The sequence below is a fragment of the Eupeodes corollae genome, chromosome 3 (genome assembly GCF_945859685.1).
Source record: "Eupeodes corollae chromosome 3, idEupCoro1.1, whole genome shotgun sequence".
In the NCBI taxonomy this organism is placed as follows: domain Eukaryota; kingdom Metazoa; phylum Arthropoda; class Insecta; order Diptera; family Syrphidae; genus Eupeodes; species Eupeodes corollae.
Window position 1 is genome coordinate 13,566,874 of NC_079149.1, and position 21,887 is coordinate 13,588,760.

The following is a 21,887-nucleotide window of genomic DNA, read 5'->3' on the forward strand; positions in this document are numbered from 1 at the left end:
TTTTTTGAGTTTCTCTTGATATACATAACACACAAGAGTGGTATGGGGAATGCTATGTTTCTTTGAAGACGTCTTACAGCCAAAAAAAATGCATTTAGGAAGTGGCACCTAGTTGAAAATCACATTTATGCTACGGAGGTTATTGTTGCAACGAAAGAAATAACAGTAAAATGGTAAGGAGCATTGAGATTATTGACTATTCCCTTCCTTTCTAAGCCTCGAATGTTGGCTCTTTCCGTTGGACAAAATTTATTTAAAAGTAAATATTACTTCTGAGAGGTATTTTTTAAGAGAATAACTAAGCTGTATTGAACTAGATAAGGAGCTTTGTTTGATAGTACCGACCAATAAAATTACAGTCTTCCAATGGGTTTTGATGGCATCAATTCAAATGCAACTCCATTATAACTTTTTAAATATATCTTAATTCATGAAGTATTTTTAATAAAATTCGTGAAGATTTTCCAAATCTAAAATCCATATCTTCAATAATTAAGTTCAAATGCAAATTTTTAAGGTTTTTTTTTTAAATTTTCGAAAAATATTCTAAGTTGATATATTTCACCTGACTTGCGTTTATTTTCAACAAACGCCGAACCATTTTAACAGAAACGGCAAAACAGATTGAAAGTTTTTGTAACGATTTTGTAATCTTAAAGTTCTTGAAATATATTGAAAAAATATAAAAATTTAATTGAAAACAGGTAAATTTTAAAATTTGAGTAGAGTTAAAATCGAAGCTTGGATTCGAAATCAGCACTAAAAATGTAAGTATTTTCCAAATCATTTAATTTACGGCTTTCCAAAACATCTAGGTATAGTCAAAAAAAGATTCATAAGAAATAAAATTTTTCAGAAACTGAATTAAAATAATAATGTCATCTAATTCATTTTTAAGAACGATGTTGTGTTTTATATTAGCCTCCTTAAAAACATCGTTTTAAGTTGTGCTTAACATTTTAAGATTAGAAAAAGACACCTCTTAACCGTGTTCGGGAGGAAACAATTTATGGATAAATATTTTAGAAACTTTACAGACATGAAATGTACTCAAAATATTGTGATAAAAAGTAAGGTCCCTGAAAAGCCGCTTTGCAAGGAAACGGCTGGGAATATACTATTTAGCAAATTTTTTGGCAAATCAATACCCAACAGCCCATGTGTACGCTAGATGTACTACAAAGATGTTGGGTAAGAACCTAGATTTGTTCTTGTTTTTCTATGATTAGCACAAACTCAGAGTTTTCTAGACATTTAATATTCCAGAGACACGTTAAGAGCATAAGGAAAAAGATTTTGAACTCTTAAAAAATACAATGGAAATGAAGCACAAAGCGTGTAAAAGGCATTCTACATTCGCGTAGTGCGGCTAAAGAACGAATCTCCATACTTCACAACACAGCCAAAATTGGGCTCTAGTGTAGACTGGTGGTTCTTCCCTGAAGCACGAATTTCGTGGCTAAACTGTTAAAACCTAAACTAAAGAGGAGGAACGCAGCTGACCAAGTTAAAATTATTGTAAAAATGGAGTGAAGTAAATGACTTAATGATGTTATTCCCACTTATTGTGAAGATCAACTATTTGAAATTGATAATTGAATTTTTTCAATCAATTTTATTAAATGGTATTGTGAGTGTCAACTGTCAATGAATTGTTGATACATTGTGGATTTGTATCAATAACCTATTGTGAATGGAAAAATTGGTATTGCGACAAAAAAAATTCATGGACTTTCTTGTCAACTGGCAATTTTTTTTTTCAATCGTAAATTTGTAGTTGATGAGTTCGTGTTTGCTGAAAATATAACAAAAAAATGTGAGTTTCAAATTATAAAATCGTTAATTTTGTATTTTAAAGGTCTCAAAAAGTTATTAGTAACAAAAAACAGCTTAGGGCCGCCAGAACGTACTTCCAATAAGTGGCAAAGAGTATGGTTTGACCTAAAATGCAAAACAAAGAAGAAGAAAATTGAAAACAAAATCGAAATATCAGCGACTGCGGGTGGTCGAAATAGACTTCACCACTTCAGCGATATGGAAGAAGCTGTTGTAAGTTTATTGGGTCTAAATACATGTATTAATCCACCCGGAAGAGAATTTGGTTTGGAAACTATTAACACCTCAGATGAAAATGATTTATTGACTGAAGAAGCCGCATATGAACGATCAACCCATCAGATTGACCCGGATCCAGTTGAAGTTGTTGACCAACAGCAGAAAAAAATCTCTTTAAAGACAAAAAAATGAAACGATAGAATATTCTTATTAAAACCCAGACTGCATACCAAATGAACTATCACGAAAGTAAGCTGAATATTTTGGATGATATTAAAAAAGTATCAAGAATATTGAATATTATTCAAAAAAGAAACTTCAAATCGCCAATGAAAAAAGACATTTTGAAAATCAAAAAAGAAAAATTGAAACTCTACAAGGAAAATAAAGAAAACAAAGAGAGGGATAGAAAATCCAAACTAAAGTTGAAAATAGGAATGCTGGAGCTGGAAAAACAAAAGCTTCAAATGAATAGATTTAATTTTTTTTTTTAAAATTGTTATCTTATATGAAATGAATTTATTGCCTTATTTTTTGTTTAGTTGTTATTTTAGGTTAGTCACATATGTACATATGTTACTTTTTGTTTGATACAAATTACAAACATGAAATTTAAAATGTTGTCTCTTATTCGGTTGCCTTCGTTGAAATTGTCTTCGAATGATTCATCTTGATCACTGTTGGGAATAATATAATCCGGTACATATTCAATGTTTACCTCTTGCGGAACTTGAATACGATATTTAATACATGTGTATGGTATGCAGTGCTGCACAAACATTTGTGATTTGTGTTGCTTTTTTCGGTTTGTAATGAAGCTCCCTTGCCCGAAGCTGGCATCTGAATCTTCCTTTCAAGACCCCGATAGTTCTTTCAATTATATTTCTTCCCTGAGCATGTTTTTTATTGAATCTTGCTTGCACTGAACTTTCCTCAGTATTTCTATATAGAGTCAGAAGATACGGTGCTTAGGGATATCGACCATCTCCTTAAAAATTTCAAATCATAAAAAGTCAATCAACAAATGCACTTAGGTAAATACACCTACATAAATGTCGAATGTAAATGCACACCTTCATTTATGTTACCTAGTTAATTTACCGTCAGCAGATAATTACATGGTCGAATGCATGATTTTTTGTTTTTTTTCCGTGCATCAGATTCAAAATTTTTTTTTTCACATTCGACTTTGTAATTCTCAGATGACAATATAAACTGAGTACATACCAAGAAGCCGAAAGTCGTTGCGTCTTTTTAGGTAATCTGTTGCGATTTTCAGTGCGGATATATTCCATATGTTCGAGTGGTGGGATGCTCCTGGATGTGTAGCATCAACACATTTAATACACATTAAATGATCACACACCTTTAAAATGCAATTTAAGTTTTTCTTTAATTTAAAAATGTATCTATTTCAAAATGCTTACGATCAAAGCATTAAGGCTGTGGAATCCTTTTCGGTTGTAATACAAGTGTCGAATATTTCTGTCTGGGCCTATGATCTTAATGTGTGTACCATCCAAGCATCCTACCACGTTAGGAATGCCACTTTTCACAAAATAATAAACTTTTGCCCTCCTTTTTTCCTCCTCAGTGTAATGGAACAGCAAGGACTTCCTTTAGGACAAGCGATGTAGTTGATTGGGCAATACCAAGATTAAATTCGTTTCCCAAACTCAACTGGTAGTTCCCATGTGCACAAAATCTTAGCATTGTTGCTATTTTTAAAAATTCGTCACGGCTCGAATACTTTTGCACTGCTTTAACTTGTCCTCTAATTCTTGGAAAAGATCATGAAATGAATCCTTGGATAGCCGAAAGTTTTTTTAAAAAACTGAAAACGGAGGAGAGCAGGTACAGATTAAGTTATTTGTGTCTGAAAATCAAAACCTTTATACACACATTTGATGCATCTCTAAAACTCCTTCGCATTCTCGCCATTTCAATGAGTTTAGAATCATTTGAATCCTCGTCATCATCAAAAATTAATTCAGTCGATGTCGAAGTCATATTTTATTTTGTTTTTAATTTTTTTATTTGCTTTCAAAACTTCTGTCAGTTGCAAGAATAATAAATTAATTTTGAAGGCATTCACAACCGTCAATCGGTTTATTCTTTGAACGTAAATTTTGACCAAGGCAACTAGTAAGTTTTTCAACTGTCATGAATTTCAAATTCAGAACTTTACTTCACATACCACTACTTTATGTTCATGGTACAAAAACTACCGAAAACATTATTGTCTAAAAAACACTCCTCAGGCAAGCTACAAGTCCATTACAATTTGTATTTTGTATTGTAAAGACATATTAAATGAAATTGTGCGAAAAATAAATAAATCGTAGAGGAATAAAGTTCAGCTTTCAGTTGAACGAAAAAGCATGATCAACTGTCATTTAGATAGAAGTAGACTTGACTTAAAAGTTAGGTAGATTTTTCTTGACTTACTTTCCAGTAAACTTTCCTTTAAAGTTGCCTTAATTGGAAGGTAATTTTTTGGCAGCTGGCCAATCAGATATTAGGAACTTACCTTACTTTCAAGTCTCTTATGGCGTCTGAACCTGACCACTGTTATCTTATTTTTATACAACTTTAATATAGTAGCAATTAATAATATGGTTTCAGTTTCGCTCCTATTAACATCGATTGCGGCTTTAAGAACATACAATCGCAATAATTGAGTTTTCAATAAATAATATGGTTTCAGTTTCGCTCCTGTTAACATCGATTGAGGCGCTAAGAAAATAGAAATTTTCATGAATCCTATTCTCGTTTGGTTCGCTATATCTTCAAGAGCAGATGACAGCCCGAAAAGTAGTCGTCCGAGCGTTGTCGTTATTTGCTCGCTTATAAGAGCGCTGCAGCAAGGAATGCAACTTGAACCACTTCGGAAGAGAAAGTTAATGTCCATTAATGTTGACCAATGATCATCTACACATACAAGGACTTTCGAACGACTTTCTATAGAACATTTTGTTAACATCTTGAGTCTCAAAAGTGGAATACCTACTCGTATAGCACGCTTTTAGTGTGGAACGCGAGAAATGAGATTGAAATAATTATTTTTTAAAATGAATGCACCATTGAAAATGTTTTTAACAAAGATAACTATGAAAAGTATGATCGAACTTCGGTTTTCTTTCCATCAGCTTGGGTTTTAGTCGACAAAAAAAAATCCAAAGATAGTTGTCAGTTTATATACCGTTATTTATATATATATATGTTTTTTTTTATTAACCATTATAATTATGTAATTAGGAAACGAGCGGACAAAAATTTTAAATTGTTATCTTAAATAACTTAATTAGTTGTTGGCTATATGCTTTATTTAGAGACATATTATATTATTTATCATACATTATATAATTATTACTCTACATACATTATGTATATTTTAGTCCACAAAAAAAGAACATAAATAGGAATTACGAACAAAATAAAACAAAAATCTAACACTACTCTTTTTTTTATCAAGTAAATATAATCCGGGAGCTAGTAGAGGTTAATAACTTTCAATAAACCTTTAATAGTAAGTTTAGAATTTATTCAAAAATGCAATAGTTTTGCAGAGTCTAAAGTTCTTTGGCTAGCTTCCGGTTTATACGAAAATAATACAACCTAAAATAAAAACAAACACAAGAAACTTTATTCAAACTAAAAAAAAAAAATAAAACCTGCTTTGTTTTTATCCCAGAGAATTTTTCAAAACTTATTTATTTATATCATAATGTATCACGTTTCAAATTAAAAAGAAAAAATAATTAATTCACATAGAATGTAACGACTTGTAGTTAAAATTACACTTTGAAAGCACACAGAAATTTTGTTTTATTATTTTTCAAAACGAGAAAAAGGTAAAATTTTAACATTTGCAGTTATATTTTTGTTTTCTTTGTTAAATACTTTAAGGTATTTTATACACAAAAAGTATATTTAATATTTGGATGAGAGAAATGTTAGTGATATCTCAATTTTTCAATAGAACTGTTTTATGCAACTCAGTCACAAGAAAAACAAATTGTTTTAAGAGGCAATCGAAATTTAGAAGAGAAAGAAAAACTCTCCACTTTTGTTCTATAATTTCTCAGAAGTCTTTTTTTCCTTTTTTCTCAGCGAGAGCTGACCCATTTTTCTGAGTTATACGAGGCCAAAATATTTGGTTTCCGATATTTCACAGCACAATTTTAAAGAGAATTTTTGAAAGTTTTAAGTTTCTAACATTACAGATCGAACTTGGATTTCATTTAAGAATTGAAATGAGTTCAAGTTAATGAAAGATGTATGAAGTTCTATTTCCAACAGTCATTGACTTCTTGCCTAAAACAGTTCTCAAAATGTATGTTTACGATATTTAAAACAAATAAAACAAAAAAGAAATTATTTTGTGTAAAATTTAAATCAAATTTACGCTCTAAAAAATCGTACAACCCTCACAATATATTGTCGACAAATTGGGCATTCGCTTAAGACTTTTCCACAGTTTGTGCATGTTGCCATATGTCCACATTCTAAAATCACACATTCAATTGGAGCATCCATACAAATTTTACATAATTCATCAGTTGGTAGTTTTTCAATTGCTAAGAAAAATTCAAATTATTTAGAAAAAGAACATTTTTAAGATTTTTTTTTTAAATTTATACCTGGACATGATTTGAGGTTCTTCCAAAGCCTAGAAACTCTTTCAAAAAGTTCCTGCTTTTCACAACATCCTTTATAATCGACACGATTAAGAGTGAGAATTTGTTTCAATTGCTTTACAGTTAGATTTTCGAGTTCCTCCCTTCAAATTAAAAAAAAGAAACATAAATAAATTATTTAACAATAAAAAAAAAAAACAAATTTCCTTACAATGAATCGAAATTATTTAAATTTGGAAAACGACTTGCTGCTATCCCAGGATCATAGCCTCCATCGGCTCCTACATGCCCATAGACGTGGATGCCATCGTTTCCATCGAAGAATGGCGATGTGGCACTGCCAACATCAACCAGCTCGGCGCGGGTTCGATTTTCCAGGTAAACCAGAAACTCTTCGAGTTCCTGTTTTATCTCAGCCTCGGACATATTTGCACTCTCGAGATGTTGGCGTAGTTTCATGACATGGTGTTTGATGTTGGTTTTGTTTTTGCCACATTTGCCACAACATTTACTTCGCCTACGTCGCATACTCACAGCAGCAGCTTCTTCGTCTTCATCTTCCTCATCATCATCATCATTATCTCCCTCCTCCTCTTCGACACTTAGCTCTTTGCTGTTCCAATTATAGGAATGTTCATCTCCATGTCGTCTGCGACTCAAATAACCATCCGATCGTCGTCGAACTACTCTCTTTGGCCGTGAAGCGAAAATTCTAGCCGCTCTACTTGGAGCCGATGACGATTCAGATGAAACCAAAGCCACATCAGTCGAAGTTCCTGCCGATGGCTCCTCCTCTCTGTGAGTTGTCGCAGGGAGTGTCTTTTTGTCCTCAATGGTAATCGCATCGTTCTCTAATTTGTTCACGAATTGCCAAGGTTCATTTTGAGCGACTGACTCAGTTTTATTGTCGTCGGAGATGCCTCCGATGGCCCCCAACTCCTCGAAAGACGACTCCGATGAATCCTCATAGGTTCCAACTTGCAAACTAGGTGAAGTCTTTTGGGCCAATCCATTGCTGCTGCCACTTCCCGATGGCCCTGCTGCCAGATTATCCACTGGCGAAATTGTTGGGGGCGATGTCGAGTTGGCACCACCGACTTCTCGGTTACTTCGATCCTTGAAAGTGTTTATTAATTCGTCATCGGAACAATCACATTCAGAGATAACTCCTTCGTCTTGAAGGACATTATCAAGCAGTCTATTTCTGGCACCGGCCGAGGAAGAGGCTGGAGCCGGTTTGCCTCGAATTGGTTCGGAGCTACTTTGGCCATCTGTGGGAGCACCACAACTGGCACTCGCGGGTTGTGGAGAACGCGAAACTGTACTATGTGACGATATCGAGCTTATACTTACGCCAGGACTCGAGATCGGACTAGTTGGTGTGCTCCTAGTTGAATTGGCTGGTTGTTGTTGTTGTGTTGACGGTGGCGGCGGAGAAGATTGGTCCGTTGGTTGATTTTGAAAACTGGAATAGCTGGGTATCTCTCGCGTCGATATTCTCGGTTGCTCTGATATATGTGGCGATGATCCCCCAGCTCCTGCCATTCCACCACCAGAATTGCTTGCAGCTTGTGTTGTCTTTGTGTCGAAGCTAAAATCAGATGCGATTTTATCGGTTATGTTATTAAAGAAATTCTGACAAGTTTGTTTGATATTCTCGAAAGGTTTGTCCGTATCTCCACCGAAATCCGGGAACTTATTGCCATTCGGGCTGCCGATGTTTGGGGTATCATTTTGATTTACATGCGTCAAAACTAATCCAACAAGTTCTTCTTTTTCTAAAATGATAGAAAAACAACCATTTACTAAAACTGAGATAATTTGTTTTTGAGTTTTTGATGTCCTTACCAACACAACCAGTTGTGGAAATATGTTTTGATTGCAAGTAAAATATTAAATCTTTTGGCTTAAGTTTAAGTAAATCGATTTTGAGAAGAGGTCGTTTGGCAAATATTGCACAGCGTTCACATAAAACTACTGAATTTTGTGTTATCATACAATGACTGCAGTAGTATCGTCTGTAAAAAATAAAAATTGTTATTTTTTAAATTAGTTTTAGAACCTAAATTTTGTTAGATAAAAGATATAAGGCTTGACTAGTTTTTATAAATATAATCAGCAAACGCTCAAGGGGTAAATGAATTAAAATGTTCGGCAAGAAGATAATAAACAAAAAATATAAAGAGTGTCCGAGACAGGACTGAGCCCTGGGGGACACCAGCATAGAATTTATGGTTTGCAGACCTTTGGGTAAACTTTAAGTAGTTTTAAAACAACTTCTTTGTTGTCCGTCTTTTACACACTTTCCGTTGCACTACCTACGGAGACTACGTCGCAGAACTCACATAACCTTTTTTGTGTTGTTGGAAAATAATCTGACGGTTCCATCAAACATCACTCTTGGGCAGACCAAAGGTTGAATCGAGTTTAGGTGCACGAATCTGGTTTTCGAATTCATTGATTTTGTTTGGACCATATGTCTCCTGGCAAATAAAAAAATTAGTCTGAATGGGATGTTCCAAGCATTGCAAGTAAATGGAGAGTCGAGTGAATCCTTTATCACAATGGCAATTATGGCGCAGGACAAATCAAGAGCTGTTTGACGTCGAGATTATAAAACATTAATGGCAATGGATTAATCACACATTGAGGAAACCGAACAATGACATTGCGAAACAGGCCTATGGATGGAATACTCAGGATGTTTATCGAGTTGGAAGACCAAGAACAACAGAAACAGGCGTGCCCGCAGTTAAAATATCTTGCTGCAGATCGTGAGTTATAATTTCTTGACACCCTATGCACCGCCACCGGGATTTTTAAGATATGATATTTATATATTTATTGTACAAGTCTGATAAATCACCAACATGAGATCAGCAACAAGTCTTTTCACACATCCCATTTTCGAGTTGAACTCATAACCTTATGAGTTTAGTGTCCTCGTCCTAGGTATCTCCGTAAGGTGTACATAGTTCAACGCTCATATGTCTCATCATAGAATGTAGACATTTCGACCTAGGTGAGCTTAATTTTTGTCGCAATATCCGCTTATAGATAAATTTGGTACAGTTCATTCCTGTATCTTTCCTCACATAGATTACCCCAGCTGCTGAAAGATCGGAGTTTCTTTTTATCAAAGCTATAGTAGATGTAAATTTGTCTGAACAGCAATTTAATAGACTTATAGCCCTTGAATCCACTTGAAACTCTTCAGAGAAATTAAAGTATTGCTAAGCTGTTCCTATCGGATTGAGCAAAAGATCTCCATCTCTATTTCTCCTGTTTCTCTATCTAGTTAGATGTCTCCAGGAACGAATACCAAGTTGAGGGAGGTCACTTTTAGGCTTTTGTGCGCCACCTATAATTCTCGGCCTTCCTCTACTTCGCTGTGCTATTTTAGAAGATTGAAGACTAAGAACTGTTTAGTCAGTTGGGGACCCCTTAAGTGGCATAGGGCCTCTACTACGCCTACGCGCCATCGTGTACGGTTTCCGGAGATGTGTTTTAGTCCCTCTAACTCTTGCCTAGTGACGCTGATGGCGCCTCGCCTATCCTGCGCCATGTGCTTCTCGGTCGTTCAGCTCTTCTACCTTCTTGTGTGAGCGGATTCCACTGCATTGCTTGGCCTGCAATGCAGTCGTTACCTTTTCGAAGTGTATGTCCAATCCATTGCCACTTACGTCTTCGTACTATAGATTTTATAGGTTCCTGACCTTTACTTCTTTCAAGGACCTGAAATACGGTTTGGCCAGAAAATCCTTAGGATGTTACGAAGACATCTATTTACGGAGGTTTGCAGCTTTCTTGTTATGGCTGAAGTAACCTGTCAAGTGCTGCCCCCAAAAAGAAGCACAGATCAGACATTTGTTGAAAACAGTCGTAGCTTTGTTTTTAAGCTGATAGAGTTATTCCTCCAAATTTTTGACAGCATAACGAAAGCCGCTTTTGCTTTGCCGATGCGGAAGATGACGTCTTGTTCGGTTCCGCTTTCGATGGAAACGATGCTTTCAAGGTATTCAAACCTTTTCACTTTTTCCACCGGTTGCGAAAAAATATTTATTTGAGAGGATGGTCGGGTTCCGAGGCTGATCATTTTTGTTTTGCCGGAATTAATTTTCAGTCCCACAATTTCTGCTTCTCTCTCCACACTTGTTGTCATTTGATGGAGATCCATGATACTATGAGAGAGTAAGCAAACATCGTCCGCGTAATCAAAATGCTTTAAATAGGATGTCAAAGTCCTTTGGATCCTTCCGCTACCTGACTGAGCTGAGCTTAGTACATCGCTTATCACCAACAAAAACAATATTGGGGACAGAATACAGCCCTGTCTGACTCCGCTTCGGATTTCAAAATAATCTGACAACCTACCATCGTGCAGAACGTGACACTTGGATCCATCATATGCTGCTTTAATATTAGCAATCAGTTTTTCTGGGATACCTCTCATCCCTGTAGTGGTGTTCGATATTCAACGCACTGTTCAATAATGATCCGCAAGGTGTTAATATGATCAATACAGGAAGATCCAGTGCGGAATCCTGCTTGTTCGGCATCAAGTGTGGCCTCAAGGTGTACTATTTTGGCAACGGCTGGTAAAACGCATATTCTTCTCCAGTTTTCGAACTTTGTAAGATCTCCTTTTTTTGGGAGCTTGACGATAATTCCCTTCATCCACTCATGGGGGAAGCTTTCGATGAATCAGTTCGCTTGTTGGCGCTGCTTATAAAAGCTCTGCGGGAATTCTATCAAGTCCTACCGCTTTGTTGTTTTTAAGTGCTTTAATTGTGGCAACAATCTCATCTTTTCTGGGAGGTGCTGTGCGGATTCGGGGGTTAGTTTCTTCAGGCGCTTCAGAAGTTATCGGCTGCACGTTGTTGTTGAGGAAAAGTGTTCTTTTCACCTTCTGACTTGCTCATCCACCGAACTTCTCATAGTACCGTCTACTTCTTTCACCAGGTGTTGATTTTAGCAGTGTCCCGTACACACAGTTCTTTGGTTATTCTATAAACGGACCTGCTGTTGCACCTGTTTGCAGCATCTTCTGCTTCTTACGCCAATGCGTTGATGTAGTTATGTTTGTCGCAGAGAACCTCTCTCTTTTTCATACGATACGAGGACTCCAGCTCGTTTCTTTCTTCGTATTGTGCAGGAGTTATTCGAGCCCTTAACTGTTTCCGTTCGTTGATTCTTCTGAAAGCCAAGTGTTGTTGCTTCCTTTTTTCCGACTGACTATTCTATCAGCACCTGAAAAGAAAACATTTTCACAGCATTTAATTGTTTTCGATGTCGTAATGTGCTGCTGATTGTTCTCATTTCGTGTGACAGGTGGTCCCTAAATTGTTGACGGGTCGTGGGATCTCTTCTGTTTCGTACATCCAAGAGACTTCTTATAAAGCGTCGACTAATCACGAAGTGGTCAATTTGGTTGGCAGACGCTTGTCTGTCCGTCGACACCCAGCGAATTTTATGACAAAATTTCTCTCAGCATTATCATTGCAATTGCCGACTCTGTGAGCACGAATCACATGTCTTAGCCCGCTATTGTTACTGCCAACCTTAGCATTGAGGTCTCCCATAACCAAAATTATATCTCCACGGTGTTGTTGTAAGCGGATCCTAGTTGACAATGAAAGCATTCTTTTTCTTCTTCAGATGCAAGCTCCGTCGTTGCGTAACACTGTGTAATGGTGACGGGTCGTACTCTACTCTGAAACCTAGCTTTGATAAGCCTTTCCCCAAGGGGCTCCCACGAAATAAGGCTTCTGGTTGCCGTTTTTGTAAGGAGTAACCCAACTCCAGCTTCTCGAGTGTTTCCTGGTTGGTTTACATGCTGTACATGAATTTTTCATACCAGACGATGAACGTTTGGACTGCTTTTTCAAAGATGGTGCATAACGTTCTGAGGTTCTTTCAAAAACAGTGTTTAAATAATCACATGACAGAGTTTACCTTGACTAAAGCAATTTTTGACGTCAAAAGGTTTGGTTAAGATATTTTCAAATCCTGCACAAACGGACGAGTGGGGCAGGGATGCCAAAGCTACAAGCTGCTGCTATGCTGCCTTGAAATCGATGAGATGATGGGTGTCGAATTAATGTTCTTGGAACTTTTCCAAGGATCTGTGGTAATGTTAATATTTGATCGACTGTGCACTTTCTTGCTCTATAACCACACGGATGAGGATCTATCAGATTACGTTCACATATTTCGGTAGAGAATATTTTGTATGCGATGCAAAAGAGACTGATTCCTCTACTGTTGCTGCATTCTTCTTTTTTAGTATCGGACAAAAAATACGAAGGTTCCAAACATCGGGTTTGCTTTTTTTCGATCATATTTTACAGATAAGTTGGTACATACTCCTAACCAAACTATTTCCAACCAATTTGAAAAAATCAGCACACGGCCAATGTCCAATGTCAGCGAAATAGTTAGACTTCAATATTTACTTCGTCTCAGTGAAAAAGGCGGAATTATTGGCACTGAATTTAGTTTTTCGTTGTCTTTATACAGTCTGCAAAAGTGTCCCTTCCGTATCATCAGAAATGACTGCGTTTTTCCATTTTTGTCTTTCCAGCATTGGGTTCAAGGTTAATGCGATTGTCAATTCCTTTTTAGCTTCTGCGTCTACTATTGAAAAAAAACACTTAAAATGCATGGATCTACTTTCTCAATTTTTGGGTATGGATTTTATTCCTCGAGTTTCGTAATACGGACCCTGACCTTACCTTGTCCAAGTATATTACAGATGTCGATTTATCTGGGCAAAAATCCAGCCGGCTTATAGCTCGTATACATGTCAACTTCTTTGAAGTATTATCCATTTGTACTCTCAAGAGAACTGTAAAACATTGCTTTGCTGTTCGAGTGAATTTTTTTCAAGACTTTTGCACTTGCCTCTCTCTCGGACGATATTAAATTAAATTATGTTACTTTTTTCGTCTGCTCTCTCACAAGGTCATATTTTTCCCAATTGTGTTATTTGTCAATCTGAGATCATTTCCATGTATCGAAACAATTGACATTTGACTGCACCAATTAGATTAAGACATTACCCAGGCATAAATACAAAGTAAGATATTTTTTTACCTGCAATGAGTATCGTCAGTAATGCTCAAGGCAAATTTCTTCCTTTTCTTGATTGGGTATTTAATTTTTCAAAAAAATAGACAACTTAACTGCCCACAACAAAGGATATCGATGTGTACTTTAGCGAGCAAGCAAATATAATAATTAATCATCAGCACACCAAAGTCCGAATATACTTTTGGATTGGAATTGAAGTGCCTACTATATAACACTTTAAATCGATTTGTTTGGGGATGTATTTTTTTGGCTTTATTTTTCCTTCTTTTATTTCGTACAAATCAATGTGGGTTGAATGAGGCTTAGCTAAATGGGCAGGCGACTTTTCATTTATTATTTTTATTATTATAACGACAACCAACAAAAGAAACATATTTTGTAGAGCATGCACTTCTGTTTTCTAAGCACAAACAAGCTCTCAATTTTTTCAATGCCATGATTGTTGTGTACGGCATATAACTAAATCTATACCTATAAAGTGTAGTATGGGATAAAGCTTTTGCGTGCACTCACCTGCAATCCTTACAAATACGTTTCCGTCGGAAGACCGTGAATTGCACATTACAGCCTTCACAGGGCATCTCTTTTAAATAATCCCCGAACAAAACAGAAAAAAAGGAATGCTCCTGGTTTTGCAAGGTTTCAATAATTGTAATCGGAATAAGAATTTATATCAATTAGTTTTATCATAAAGATTACAAAACCCCCAGAAGGTTAAAGCGTAAGCGTACTCTCTATTATTTGCAATTTATGAGTAATTTTGTAGCAAAAACAAGTGAACAAAATAATAAAAATAAAAAAACAATACTAGCTAGTACCACGACCGACGACGACGGCAATTGATTTGTGACGAAGAATTTGGAATGTTTTGCACTGAAGCTCAACCCGGTGCATTATGTTATTTTGGCTTATCGAACAACGTTTAATTTGTACAACTTATTAGACTTAAAATCACATTGCATACATTGGATTTGTTTGGTGTTTTCTTTGAGAGTTTTGATGAAACGAAATAATTTTTTTTCACTTCTTGAAATTTTGGTAGACGACTTTTCTTCTTGTTCTTTGATTGATTGAAAATAAGAAAAAGGTTTGTTTGTTTTTCGATAGTTCTGTTTAAGATGACAGATACATCAAAATTCGAGGATAGGTGTGTTTGATTTATAATTTTGTTTTTATCGATTCAGAAACGAACTGTATTATCATTTTGTTTTGTTGCACCGAGTTTTCATCTTTTTATATAAAAGCTGCGAAGGGACTTCTTTTAAGCAAGTGGTTTTCAAGAAGAAATAAAATCATATAATTTAATCTTATGTCCTAGAATCTGGTATCATTATGTTTTAAATAACGACGACGGCGGCTGTCGCAAATAAGTTCCTGGCGAGGTAGGTGCCCAATTTTTGACCGTTTTCGCAAAAATTATGGCCGTATTTCAGCAATAAAGGATATTCTCATCCAAGGCATCCATTGTTTCGGGCTTATCCGCATAGACACAAAAAATCCTAACGGTGTTCCAAGCCCACGATGTGAGATAATATTTGATTTTTTTATGTGTCGCGTTAATCGAACCATCATTTTTGAAAGAATTTTGCACGATTTGTAAACGTTGTTGAGAACTTAGCCTACTCATTATGAAATGGCAAACCAAATTGAGCATAAATCAAGTGAAAGTTGTCAAAAAGAAAAACTTCGAAAAAAGTTTGCTACACGTCTCCAAACTGTCTTGATATTTTATCACTTTCCCTGGGATCTTTAGACATCCACTGAAATTTTAAGACCTCCCTTGATATTTGAGTTTTTATAGACTGCTTGTTGCCAACTTCACGTTATTGTCATCTATTACTTAACGCCAATAGTGCTTCTGTAGGATCATCGGAAATATAAAGAAACTTTGAAGTTTGATTTTTTGTATTTTGTTTATTTTGTTAAATTTTGTTTAGTTTCTTTGACAAAAAAGCTTTTGAAACAATGGTTAATTATACTTTTTTCACAAAACCTACAAGGAGGACTGCACTTTAAAGGGGTGCTCTGTAAGAGAATAAATATTAACTAGCATTGGTAGCATTCATAAAGCTAGTGGCTAGGTAGTCAAGGGTTTCTGATTGCCAAAACTAACTACAAAAATAGTTGAAATTTCCCCTCCGACGTAGTGTACAAAATTCGGCTACAAAGTTAGTGGAGAATGATTTTGACGTTTCACAATCAGCTGCTCGGTAACAACACACGAATTCATAATAAAATAAATCGTTCAGTATTTAAATACAAATATAAATCATTCAAATTGTGTCTTAAATTTGATTTTATTGTATTTAAAAACACAAAAGATAAGTTAAAGTTATCAAATCAAAAATGTTTCTTAATTTATACATATATTTGCATTTGTCAATAAAATGACAGTTCCGGATTGACTAGCTTTGTAGTGTAGTTTTACATTCACAAAGCTAGTTGAATTTTGACTACGTAGTCACTAGCTTTGTTAATGCGACCATTCCATATCTTGTATGTCAATGTTTTCAAGCTTTCCTTGATATTTCATCATTTTCCTTGATATTTCAAGACCTACTTTGAAATTTAAGAACTCCCTTCTAGAATCTAACCGATGAAAATTGTAGGTTTAATATACAAGGGTGTTAATCAAAAAAATATTTCATTCTGTTATCCAAGCAAATGTCGTTTCTTAAGAAATATATAAGAAAAAAATTATTGTTTTTTTTTAAAAAAAAGGTTTGTATTTATTTATGATTATTTTTTAGGTTTTTCCAAAATGTCATACGTTCTTCATCAGGATTCTCCAGCATTTTCAGTTCCTTATCAAATATCAGGACCTTGATTTTTAAATGTTCCCAATCGTTAACTTTCTCCACAGGCTCCCAAACACAACCATTAAATTCGTCATCGACTATCGGTGTGGGATTACTATATTTACAGAAATTCCCCCACATTTTACACATTGTCCGAACCATTTTGTGTGCGTCCTCTTCCCATGGCTCTGGTGGTCCGAATTCCATTTGAAAGACATAACTAAGCTCATCAACATGACTAGCACCTTTTAAATGGTCAACTTTGAATTTTCTCTTATACAAATTCAATTGGCCATCAAAATCAAACCGATAAAAATATAATGGCGATTTATGTTGAAATTTGGTATGAAGTTCGGCAGCTTCTCGAATATTTGAAATGAACATATAATCACTTATAAGATCAACTAAAGGATATATAGTTTTATCGTCAACTTTGCTTTCTTGAAAATAAAACTTCCTAATTGAGTTTGCTAGCTCGATTCTTTCTGAATTATCAAGGATAAGTTTAACGCTTTCAGGAATGAACTGAGAAAAGTCGTTATGAAAATCTTTTAAGTTTTCTCCATATCTCGAAATATAACCAAGGCCTTCTGCATTCGTGTAGCCCATTAAAAGAGGAACTTGAACATAATTGAGCTCGCTCATTGCCTGAAACAGTTTTCTTGTAATAACCGCCTCTGGACTTTGTTCTTCAATAACGGGTCTTATTGGCATCAATTCGTTCATGTGGGGAGAACCTGATTTCACCATGGGATTGACAAACTCTTCTAAATTGTTAAAATTCTGTAGAAACTTTAAAATTTCATGTGGATCATTTGAATTGCAACCAACCAAATGAGCTAAATACTTCGTTCGCCAACCATTCTTTGAGGGTTCATCACTATACAGCATCCCATCCATATTAAAAACTCCACTTTGCATAATACCTTTGTGGTATAGACCTTTTGAAATGTCTGAGAACAGATGAATATGTACACATGAACTTCCAGTGCTGTGACCACAAATAGTAATATTATCTGGATCTCCATTGAACTGGGATATATTTTCCTTAACCCATTTCATGACAAGTACCTTTTGGCAAAAAGGTTAATTTGAAACAAGCTTTATACGATTATTTTGTAAACAATAATGTTTACCTGATCCTTAAGTCCAGCATTTCCAGGAATTCCAGCCTCAGGGAGGGAAAGAAATCCAAGAACTCCAAGACGGTAGTTGGATGTGACTACAATCGTTCCTTCTTGTAACAAGTAAAGAGGATTGTGCCTAATATAGAGACAATAATATTTGACATTTAATAATTCTAATTTCAATATTTAAAACAGTTACTTGTCACTGTTTCCATTTCCTGTTATAAAACCACCTCCATGTAAATAAACCATCACTGGCAATGGTGCTTTGGAATCAGTTTTGGGCGTGTATACGTTAAGATAAAGACAATCTTCTGATCCTGCATATAATTTGCCTGTTACTCTATCCTGTTGTATTGACATTGGACCTTCGCTAATGCAATTCAGCTCTGGGGTAGAAAACTTTTCAAGTGGCACTGGAGCCTATATTTTTGAAGAAAGAAAATATTTTAACTTCAACATTCACCATGGTAATTTGTATTTATTTTTTGTAAAAAGAGAGGTTGGACCTGAATAAACATTTAGAAATTTTAAGAGCTCTGATTGGCCAGCTGTCATAAAAGACAAATGGCTTGAAGTGACAATTAACTACGTTTCAACTGAGTAACTGTACATATTCAACACTCAGATTTGATTTGTGTTCAACGTTCGGTTACATTTAAAAATCGAGTATTTAAATATTGAGGTTGTTAAAAACGAAATTAAATTTATGTAATTTTCTGCTTTTTCTAAACCAAGTCCTGTCAAGATTGACAGAACTTTGGGCTGAAATTCGTAGACATTTTATTAATAATGTAATTTTATACTTGATTACCTTAAATCTCAGAGTTCCTAGTGGTGGAACGGCATAGGGAACTCCTCTAAAGTAATAATATCGATTGCCATTCGGAAGAACATCTTCACCACCAATCACAGTTCCTTGTTTGACTTTAACTTTATTTGTGGAAAATCCCATTTTAACTTCAACAATCAGATTGTTATCAATAAGATTTGTGTATCCGCTGGAAAGACTATAATAATAATGCTTTGGTTTATTGTTGTTTAGGCGCACCAATTTAATAATTCAAAATATATAAAACATATTTAAGGAAAACAATGATTTAGCAACATTCTAACATTACCTGAAATATTATCTGTAATAACTTTACTATACTGTTATTCCTCAATAATTTAGATCAAGTATCTTAAAAAGTCGTGTGATTGATAGGGAGAAGATTATAAACCACCAATTATAATTCCTTTGTAATTGACCACCGAACCAAAATACTCGAAGTCAAATATTGTATTAAATTTATCTGAACAAAATTTCGGCAATATACCTCTGGAATATCGATATTCAAAACGTAATGAACTCTTATCTCAACGAAAGCTGCAAACAATAAAGTGTACGTTTGAGCATGAGCCTCAATAGAAGTTTACTGAACTCTCTTTCGTATAAATAAAAGTGCCGTGTTAAGGGTAATTGAAGAGTGTTGCCCACCTGGGCTACAAACAGAAGGGGCCCATTTAGACATATTTGAGAAATGAGAAATCTAATAACTTAAATCCGTCAAATATTTATCATCATCTATATGTCAAACATGTTTGGGAATGTGATACTCATGTAACGGTGTTTCATTGATTAGTTTTGTTCACCGAGGTTTTGTCTAGATCAGAACAGCACAGTTTCATGAGAAACGTCAGATCAAGTTAAAACATTCAGTTAAACGTCAGTTGTCAAAAAAATAAAACAAATTGCAAATGATGTGAATTTTTCGTTTCTCTATTTTTTTATTTTTTGTGTTTTTACTGTGTTTAATACAATAGAAATATTTTGTTTCATTTTAACCTCTTTCGATATTCAACCGCGTATTTGGTGAACACTGCACAACCACAGTCTTCCTTCCTCGGATGTCAATTCAATTTGATGCATTTTTTTTTTTCAATTTATTTTATAATTATTTAATTAAACAAATTAATAAAATTGGCAAAATAACTTTATTTTAATTTTTTTAAATCACGAGAAAAAAACACAAAGCACAGGCAAATCAAAACGTAAACAAGGAAAATGTAAACTTCGGTTTTGACATTTCTCACGAGTTTGTTCTAACCTGATCTGACTCAAAAGCAAGAACAGAAAATCCTGTTTTAAACTGTTCTAGGTTTGTCAATGAACAGGAAAGTAGAACAGTTCAGCACAGAAAAAACCTCAATGAACAGCAACATGCTGTACTTTTCTGTCTAGAACAGTCCAGCACAGCGTCAGTGAACACAGCTATTATCTATTGTTTTTAAGACAACTCCTGATCACATCAAACAAACCTATAATGAATGAATGCTGAGTTTATTTTGAATTGGAGTTTTATGGTGTGAAAACACTTTCACTATAATATACCCTTAAGAAGAATGTACGATATTAAAAATAAATTACAATTTCAATGTAATTTAATGTCGTAGTTAAGATATGACACGTGGGTACTGTTGATTCTTGTCATCCCGCCTTCTTAAATTGCTTTAATAGTTGTCTTTCAATGACACAGCCAAAGCATAATGTATTCAAACATTATTTAAATAAGCCAATAGTAGGCCTCCAAAGAGGTTACTCCGCCACTAAAGCTTTATACACTACACATTTACGCATTTTATATGAACAACACTTTTTCAAGTTCAAGATTATTTTCCACTTTTGACATTTCACATCTGCATTATATTTCTGGTGGACAAAAGGGATGTAAATTACGGAAATAACATTTATTAGAAAGAGACAGAAAATTAAAACAGTAAAAGATGTTCATGAACTCAAATTTTAGCATGTGTCAAAGTGTACTTACTTCTTTGACGTTAGGAAAGAAGGAATTAAGTCGGAAACACACAGGCTGAAATATTATAGGAAAGAGACAAAAAAAGATGACCGGTACACTAAATAAAAAGCCTTAAGTTCAATTTTGTACATATAACTACATTATTATGCATAAATCCTTTATTAATAAATCCATTTAATAATTTAAACATTTGTATTAAGTTAAAAAAATTCGGTTATAAAACAAACTCAAGAAGAACAATTAAAATAAATGCGCCTCTCAACCTATTTTTTGGTTCAGAGACTGATTATTATTATTTTCATGCTTATAAAAACATAAATATTTACCAATATAAGATCATAATCGTATATGTAGTTAAATATTAGCTTACGAAATTATTTTATCTTATCAATTTCGACAGTTCATGAAAAGAGGCAAAAATATATGATTGTTGTTGATATACGTATTTTATTTTTAAATATTTTTAGAAAAACGAATAAATTAATGGATGAATTATGATGACGTTAGTGAAATAGTGGCCTATCAGATTATCAATTTAACTACATAAGTTAAGGAATCCATAAAATGAAATGTGCGGTTAGCCTTAGTTTTATACAAATAACCGGTAACTACGACAAAAGTCCAAAAATGTAAGGGCACTTCTACACTTACAGCCTAAATTTCTAAAGATTTTATGGGTTTTTAACTACTTTATGAACGTTTAGTTTTATTTTTTATCGTACGTCATAAAACCTCTATGTGGTTCTTGATTAACTCATAAAAGAGAAAAAAGTAGATTTGCCTCCTGTGAGGATTGAACTCACGACCCCTGGTTTACAAGACCAGTGCTCTGCCACTGAGCTAAAGAGGCCATGAAAAATTGCGTCCTAAAGCATGATTTAACTTAAAGATTTTTTAATATTTTGTTTCGAATTTAGTTTTATTGAACATAATATATACAATTTGGATCTTAAATAATATGATACTTATGATTAATTTACATTTGTTGGCACATAAGGGGCCCAACGTTATACAGTGGCTTAAGTTTAAAAAAAATTATATGTCAAAAAAAGTTTTAAAAGTCAGCTGATTCATCATTCTCAGGGTGTTCATTCCTGGTTGACAATGTTCCTTTTGGTGTTGGTTTTGGGGAAGTGGTGTTTAGCCTCGGTAGAAGGCTGACCCAATGGCAGTGTAAAGCGAGACTGCTTCCTCGTTGTCCATGATTAAGCTGTCATGAAGAATTTCACTTAAACTGAGGTATCTTGGCTCTGGATGTCGTTGTTCAGTGGTCATACTTCTCATTAGTTGATTGGGGTGGTCGATGATGTTCCGTACAAGTCTCTTCGTTGGCAGGACTAGGTATTTGTCAAGCGGGATTATTTTGGCTACAGA

General features: G+C 34.7%; 2 protein-coding genes and 1 non-coding gene across 5 annotated transcripts; all 3 read right to left on the reverse strand.

Annotated features, from left to right (window-relative positions):
* Positions 1-5,682: 5,682 nt before the first annotated feature.
* Positions 5,683-14,861, reverse strand: LOC129949991 (probable serine/threonine-protein kinase dyrk2). 3 transcript variants are annotated; one of them, XM_056061750.1, is made up of 6 exons: positions 14,606-14,861; positions 14,301-14,413; positions 8,544-8,713; positions 6,907-8,473; positions 6,699-6,838; positions 5,683-6,635 (listed from the first exon to the last, which is right to left on the reverse strand). In XM_056061750.1, exons 2-6 carry the CDS (start codon positions 14,366-14,368, stop codon positions 6,460-6,462), a joined length of 2,121 nt encoding a protein of 706 aa, XP_055917725.1. In that variant the 5' UTR covers positions 14,369-14,413; positions 14,606-14,861; the 3' UTR covers positions 5,683-6,459. The 3 variants fall into 3 exon arrangements, with proteins under 3 accessions (XP_055917725.1, XP_055917726.1, XP_055917724.1); XM_056061751.1 differs by lacking the exon at positions 14,301-14,413; XM_056061749.1 differs by having other exon boundaries at positions 14,301-14,861.
* Positions 14,862-16,491: 1,630 nt separating this feature from the next.
* On the reverse strand, positions 16,492-18,973 carry LOC129951184 (esterase FE4-like). The gene is made up of 5 exons (XM_056063216.1): positions 18,834-18,973; positions 18,527-18,722; positions 17,912-18,135; positions 17,722-17,848; positions 16,492-17,656 (listed from the first exon to the last, which is right to left on the reverse strand). Exons 2-5 carry the CDS (start codon positions 18,665-18,667, stop codon positions 16,517-16,519), a joined length of 1,632 nt encoding a protein of 543 aa, XP_055919191.1. The 5' UTR covers positions 18,668-18,722; positions 18,834-18,973; the 3' UTR covers positions 16,492-16,516.
* Positions 18,974-21,291: 2,318 nt separating this feature from the next.
* Positions 21,292-21,363, reverse strand: Trnat-ugu (transfer RNA threonine (anticodon UGU)). The gene has a single exon. It is a non-coding gene; the product is annotated as a tRNA-Thr (tRNA).
* Positions 21,364-21,887: the final 524 nt, after the last annotated feature.